This window comes from Lactuca virosa, chromosome 2 (genome assembly GCF_052849685.1).
Source record: "Lactuca virosa cultivar CGN04683 chromosome 2, Lactuca_virosa_CGN04683_v6, whole genome shotgun sequence".
Taxonomy (NCBI): domain Eukaryota; kingdom Viridiplantae; phylum Streptophyta; class Magnoliopsida; order Asterales; family Asteraceae; genus Lactuca; species Lactuca virosa.
In genome coordinates, this window is record NC_136427.1 from 187,043,079 (window position 1) to 187,050,550 (window position 7,472).

General features: G+C 31.6%; 1 protein-coding gene across 1 annotated transcript; it reads right to left on the bottom strand.

The window, feature by feature from the left end:
• Positions 1–2,328: 2,328 nt before the first annotated feature.
• LOC145159856 (gamma aminobutyrate transaminase 1, mitochondrial-like) lies at positions 2,329–6,274 on the bottom strand. Its single transcript, XM_079078900.1, has 19 exons — positions 6,082–6,274; positions 5,368–5,471; positions 5,191–5,275; positions 5,027–5,099; positions 4,850–4,947; positions 4,659–4,751; positions 4,508–4,581; positions 4,381–4,419; positions 4,206–4,294; positions 4,047–4,123; positions 3,871–3,945; positions 3,724–3,771; positions 3,552–3,635; positions 3,391–3,478; positions 3,228–3,306; positions 3,061–3,151; positions 2,911–2,989; positions 2,702–2,817; positions 2,329–2,613 (listed from the first exon to the last, which is right to left on the bottom strand). Exons 1-19 carry the CDS (start codon positions 6,112–6,114, stop codon positions 2,539–2,541), a joined length of 1,500 nt encoding a protein of 499 aa, XP_078935026.1. The 5' UTR covers positions 6,115–6,274; the 3' UTR covers positions 2,329–2,538.
• Positions 6,275–7,472: the final 1,198 nt, after the last annotated feature.

The window sequence follows — 7,472 nt, forward strand, 5'->3', positions numbered from 1 at the left end:
ACTTTTTGGTATAAGTTACCATGTAAGATAAAATTTTAAGGGATGAACTTTGCATGCCCATTTAATGGATTCATGTGAAACGTATGTTTTCTAAATGTAGTCATTTGTTATCTGGCCTCTGAACCGGTTTTGGATTTGATACTAATATATTATTTATGTCATTGGACCATTGGACCTTTAGAAAAAAAATACTTTGTTTGAGTGTAAGAGAATTTGAGTTAAACAAAGAAACATGTGTATTGCATATTTTGGTTTGATTTTGAATTGATTAATATTATTACCGCTTCTTATCCCCATATACATCTTGTAAATATTAAGTGGTTTTAAAAGTGATTTTTTGGAGTTGGGTTATTACGGTTATCCAATTTCATTTAAAAGTCAATTCCAAGTTTACTCAATAGGCTTCCAAAGTCTAAGAGTGTGTTCGACAAAACTAACTGGTAGCGGGTAGCTTGCATCAAGTAGCAGATAGCTTGTAGTTTGTAGTGTTTTGTTAAACGTTACATGAAGTAGCATTTGGATTTGGAGCGTTTTATTTAAACTAAACGTTAGAAGCTTATAGTGCCAAACGAGACTTTCTGTTCAAAACGGAACATTTTGTCAAACGCTAGAAGTTAAAAGCTCTCAAACGCTCCGTGTTGAACACGCCCTAACTTTGATATAGAAATTTGAAGCATGAATTGAGAAATTAGCCTGGATATTTCAGAAAAATTACAAATCCTTACATCAACTACATTTTTATCTATTTACTATATGCAACAATCTTACCAAAATTTCACACATCACTCAATATCGTCAAAATATATTCCAAGTGAGAATCAACTTTATCTATCAACACTAGGGGGTGTTCAAAAAAATCCGTATCCGGAAATCCGATCCGAAAAATCCGAAAATCCGAAGTGAAATTATCCGAAATTTCGGATATTTGAAATTCGGATATCCGGTTTTTCGGATTCGGATACGGATAGTTATTTTCTAAATTTTCGGATATTTTGGATATCTGATATCCGAAATATATATTATTATTTTTTCTAACATTTTTTGTTTCAAATTAGAATAGATAGTATGAGTTGATGAATATGTTTACTGTGATAACAGATATTACATTGTTTCATTTGATATTTCTTTAATTTACGTTGTATAATTCTTTGTGTGATAACATAAATTACATTATTTTACCTACTCTAATTATATTAGCCAACACATATATATGTAATTAGAAATATTGATCAATAATATAAAAATGTCTTTAATCAATTCAAGATGTTTTGGTTTACGATGTTTATCCATAATATAGAAATATGCACTATAAAAGGACTTGCACTAGTGTTTGGAACATGAAATTGTTGACTTAAGCTTGGTTTTTGTTTCTAATGGAATGAAACTGGTGCATCAACGAATAACTTATTAATTGACTTGATTAAATTAATTGTTTTTTCCATTGGTTTCATTTTGCGACTTTGTGCAACTAATCACTTCATTCTAACATCTATTAATGGTATTGTTTAAGTTATTTGAGTTGGTTATAAATTAAAAAAAATGGATATCCGAATCCGTATCCGAAAATTCAGATATCCGAATTTTCGGATACGGATTCGGATATCGGAAATCCACTATCCGAAATTTCGGATATCCGAATTTTCGGATATCTGGTTTTGAACACCCCTAATCAACACACCCATATACATGAAAACACCACTATAACTTTTCGATATTGCACCAAAATATGCATCCATTGAAATAATAAGAATATATAAACCATTAGCATAAGAGTTTTAACCACCAATAACTATATTACACCATTCATCAAATCTAGTTTATTTAGGACATCACTATTACGATTATAAGGGAGGAGGGAGTCATTCCCTTCCAACCCACCGAACCCACGGCCACATCAATTTTTGTCTCTTATTTTTCTTCATCTTTCTCAACCCACACCACACAGAAATCTTATCTTTTGCAACTCACTCAATTAAAAAAAAAATATAAAACAAGTAAGGTATAAATTTTAAAACACATGGTACAAGAGAAAATGAGAGAGAGAAAGTAGAGAGAGATGATGAAGTGGTTAGTGAAACCAATTAAACAATCCGTTGAAGCGAGAGTGGTACCGGTGATAACTCTATTGCTAATTAAGATTTTACCTTTATTGTTTTGTATTTTTTTTTAATTGAATGGGTTTAAAAAGAAATGGTTTATGTGTGTTGTGGGTTGAGAAATATGAAGAAAAATAAAATAGATAAAATGATGTGGCAGTAGGTTTAGTGAGTTGGGAGGGAATGACTCCCTCTTCCCTAAAAGGCAATTTGAACTTTACATCCCATACGATAATCAAACAAATAAAGAGCCATAAAAATGTTTACTTGTCAAATAATTTTTTTTCTAACAGATGTCGTTTCCTAATTACATGCACATATACACCATCAAAAGTATATATTATTATTATAATATATCCATTTAACGACGTAAATCTTTTGCTTATTGTTTTTTTCCCTATACCAAAATACTACTACCCTTTTCATCATCGTCAAGTAGTGCTCATTGCTGAGATTTTTTCAATTCTTCCACCTTCATTTCAGTTGCCTTCAATGCTTTCCCATATATGCTTATCAACTGCAACAAGTCAACAATCAATTGTCAACTATCTGTCATTTTCTCAAATATTTTTTAAACATCATTTATCCAAAGAGACAGACTATACCTCGTCCACTTCACCAGATGTAATTATAAATGGCGGTGACATCATGATGATGTCACCTGAAATACGTACTAACATCCCATGTTTCTGACACTCTGCTCCAAAGTACGCACCTACCCCTAGTAAATCCAAACATTAACAACATTACATAACATTGTAAGGGATTCAATAGTAATTTATTAACATTAGAAAATTAAACTAAACACTCTTACCCCATTCAGGAGGGAAGGGAGTGTCACGTGATTTATTATCCGCAAATTCTGTCGCCAAAATTAATCCCGTTCCCCTTATCTACAAAATTAATAAAACCATTTGTATTTTTTCTACATTTTATAATCACAAAAATAATATATAATGAATACCTCTCCAATTATAGGACTTGAGGAAAAGGATTTTAAACCCTCTTGAAACTTTGGTGCCACCTTATTTACTACATCAACAATGTTTCTCTCCCTGAAAATATATAAACATTTATTGTATGACAATAATAATTATTATTATTTATTGAAGATGTGAAGAAAGAAATTACTGGTAAATTTTGAGGGCTTCTAATGCAACAGCACAGGCTACAGGATGTCCGGAATAGGTGAATCCATGAGCAAGTATACCTAAGGAATACAAATGTTGGAAAATGTAATTCCAGACAATGATGGGAATCACCAATTCCGATGGAATAAGGTTTTGGATTTTACCGAGTTTATTGCTTTGTGAAGATATGACATCTGCAACTTCTGTGCTAACAAGAACAGCTCCAATAGGCATATATGCAGAGGAAAGAGCCTGAAATTTTTTGGCTTTTTTTATTGTATCTAATTTTAATTATTTTTATTTATATAATGTTTAGTGATTATACCTTTGCTATGGAGACAAGATCAGGTTTAATCTTGTATTTATCACATCCAAACATAGTTCCAATTCTTCCAAATGCACAGATTACCTATAAATTACAATTGCAAAATGTTATTACATATTACTACTCAACAAAATAAAAATATAAAGTTAAAAATTAAAAATTACCACTTTACCTCATCAGCTATGAATAAAATATCATATTTTTTAACAACAGCCTGGACCTGCATAATGGTTAAAAAGATATAACACATGTGAGAGTGAGTCATTGCTTACATTAACTATAACACAGGGGCAAATCTGTAAATTTATACAAATCCAACCTTCTCAAAATAACCTTCAGGTGGAGGTATCACACCTCCTGCTCCCATAACTGGTTCTGCAATGAATGCAGCAATCTGAAATAATAATAATAAAAATAATTAAAAAAAAAACATGTGATATCATTAAAAATAACCACCAATGATATTTGAGTAACAGATATATCTTTTCAAATTACCGTTTCTGGTCCCTCTTTGAGAATTAAATTTTCCAAATTGGTTGCTAATCTTGTGGAAAACTGCTCCTCTGATTCACCTATTTAACTTCTCCAACTCATAAATAATTAAGCAGATTAAAAAAAGTAAATAAAATAATAAATTTATAGAAAAAGAAAAACCTGGAAGATGGTATCTCCAATAATGGGGACAATCAGTATGCAAAACAAATGGAGTAGGCAGATCAAATTTCTGATGCAATGCTGGAAGACTTTTAAATAATAAAAAAAATTAAAAAATTGACAAGAATAAACAATAAAGATTTTAAATATTTAGTAGAATATAGAAAAAGATTACCCAGAAAGACTAGCGGATATGAGAGTTGACCCATGGTATCTGTAAAATACATAAAATCAAATTAAAAAAATGAATTTTTTTGCAAGAAATAGAAGCATATGATATAAATTTTGAGAAATAATATTACGATTTAGATCTAGCAATAAATTTCTTCTTGTTTGGCCTTCCAAGTGCATTGTTATAATACCATACAAGTTTCACCTAAAAAAATATAAAATGATTGAGAGAAGTAAAAATTTATAAAATTATGAATCAACTTATACACACCATAAGCAAACCTGAGTGTCATTAGCTTCAGAGCCACTGTTTGTGAAAAAGACTTTCTTCATTTTACTTGCTGTAAACATTTCAAGAAGTTCTTTTGCAAGATCCTAAAGATAATACAAAAAAAAAAAAAAAAAAAAAAACGATTTAACTTTTAATATACTCAAATTAATCCACTTTAATAAATAATTAAATTTCTAAATACCAGAGAGGGTTTTGTGGTACGATTCCAAAAGGAGTGGTAGAAAGGTAAAGTATTTAGCTGTTTAGTTGCAGCATCAACAAGCCTTGATTCACTCCCCCCTAAAGTTTCAAAAAGAAGTATAAAAAATAAATATTTTTCAGAAAATGTTTAATCCATAAAAAAGGGTTTTGTGTATACCTAAAGCTGTGCACCATAAACCAGCAAGAGAATCAAGATACTTCTTCCCATTGATGTCATACACATATGAACCCTATCATAACAAGAATCAAACCTTTTTCACAATAGGTATATATAGAATATACAAAATTCCAATAGTTTTAAATGTTGATAATCTTCTTTACCCCAGACTTGTGTATTATCAAGGGATGCAAATCATCAGTCTGCCATCCAGCAGTGAAAGGAGCCAACATGTCATGTCCCTTATACCTGATATTGGAATAGAAATAATAACTTTTTTTTTTAAGAAAATGCAATATTTTGAAGCATAGTGTTAAAGATGCATTGTTATAACATAATACCCCTTATGATCAACTGCAGAATCAGCAGTTTGTACAGCTTCTGTACTAGTCCACCTCACCACGACACTTCTAGAACCTCCAGCATTTTTTGTGTATGAACAAATCTGTACATGAAAGATTTTTTGTGCATAAGATTTCTAATAGATTTTTTTTTTCTGAAAACATGTTTTTAGCTAAAATAAACCTTTTATCAGAGAAATTGGAGTAAGATAATCGTAATTAGATTAAGTTGCATTCAAAGGAATATTCTGTATAAACGAATTTGAAAAAGGACGACCAAATCAGCAGATCATAAAAGGGTAAGGTGCTCCAAACATGAATCTTATTCCTTATACTCGTTTCCAAAATTTCAATTATCCATATCGTAATTGTCTATCTTTACTTAGGTAACTGGACCACAATCAAATCTCCTTATATTCTACCACAGTACAAACGGTATCCAACAAATTTTATAATTAACATAACTAATAAGATCTTAATCATCTGAAACATATCCTCTAGTCCTAGTAGGATGGAGAATATCAAACCTAGCCGATATCAGATTAGCAGCAGCGATAGCAGAATACCAATTTTTACAAGGACCATGTACAGTTCAATAAGACATATATTCGATTTTAATTCGTGTAATAAGCTGATTCCGATTCCGATTCCGATTCCGATTCCGATTCCGATTGCGTGCATGAATGGGAAGAATAACTAATAAGAGGACCTGACCTGTGATGACGCTCTTCGAAACAGATTATTCATCTTCTCCTATATTTTAGTGAAAAAGCTCCAAGATTCGAGTGAATGTTTTCAAAAGCAGTATATGATTTCCCTTTTATACGCCGTTGAAAGAGACAGTGAGGGAGTCGACTTAAAATAAAAAGGAGAGTATGTCGACCGTGCAGTGAGATGCGGTGTTCATGGCTGGCTTTTAATAATCGAAATCGGATAAAGATCGGATCGTAGATATCGTTTTTGATACATTCTTATTTGTTTTGAGTTTTTTATAAGAAGATAATCACTTAAATAATTAATAGATAGATAGGTTGATTAAAAAAATACATTACAAATTTGGTAGAAAATATCGGAGAATTACAAATTTGGTCCTATTTTTTCTAGGAATGTAAATGAGTCGAGCTATTTGTGAGCTACCCGAGCTTGGATCGATAAACGCTCGAAACGAGCCGAGCTTTAATGAGTCTGAGCCCAATCTCGAGCCTAGAATAAAGCTCAGTTAGTTAACGAGCCCGATCTCGAACCTTCGGATAAGAGCTCGTTTAAGCTCGCAAGCCTTAACGAGCTTTTGTATAATATAAATTCTATATTTTTATTTTATATATTATTATTAATTAATAATTACCATACTAAAGTTACATAAGCACTCTTGGGATTGGGCTTTGTCGTATAGTGTACTTTTACCCTAACCCTATTTTATCCAAATAAATACTTCTCTTTCTCTCACTAATGATCATACTCCACTCTCCATTTGGTTCATACGGCTGCACATCTTTGTTGAACACCCAGGTTAGATTTGTGTTTTTTTTCGGTGTTCATTTTATCCATTTTTATTGATGTTGTCTCTATATTGAAGGCATTAACCTCGTGGACCTGCAAGATGCACATGAAGGCATTAACCTCAATGGCGAGGTGGATCGTCATATTGGATAGAGGACCTCTGCAGTATGGAAGGAATTTGTTGAAGTGACTATTCCTGATGACAAGGTAAAACTTGAATGTGTTCATTGCAAGAAGCAGTTGGCTAAAGTTAGATCTGGCACTACAGCAACATATAGACGACACTTGGATATCTGTCCAAAATGTAAAGCTTACCAAGGAAGAAATGACTACTGAAGTTGTACAACCTGCTATGAAATCAACATAGGCGACGGTATAATACCATACCCATTTTTTAACTTATAAATTTTTAATCATCTACTAACCATCACTATTTTAATTGCATACACATTTTCAAATGGAGGATTTGGTGCTATATTGGTATTGTGATTTTGAAGTTTGACATGTTAATTACTTCTTAATATTTTAGTTTTACAAGTGAATTATCATTATCATGTTAGTAGTATAGTTTGGTGATGTTGGTTTCTAGTTGATATTTGCAAGTT

Excerpts from the sequence above, each read along its gene's own strand:
- LOC145159856 (XM_079078900.1), bottom strand. The coding sequence starts at position 6,114 with ATGAATAATCTGTTTCGAAGAGCGTCATCACAG. Across the intron at positions 4,295-4,380 it reads ATATCCGCTAGTCTTTCTGG|TCTTCCAGCATTGCATCAGA; the intron begins GTAATCTTTTTC and ends ATTATTTAAAAG. Across the intron at positions 3,479-3,551 it reads ATCTTGTCTCCATAGCAAAG|GCTCTTTCCTCTGCATATAT; the intron begins GTATAATCACTA and ends AAAAAATTTCAG.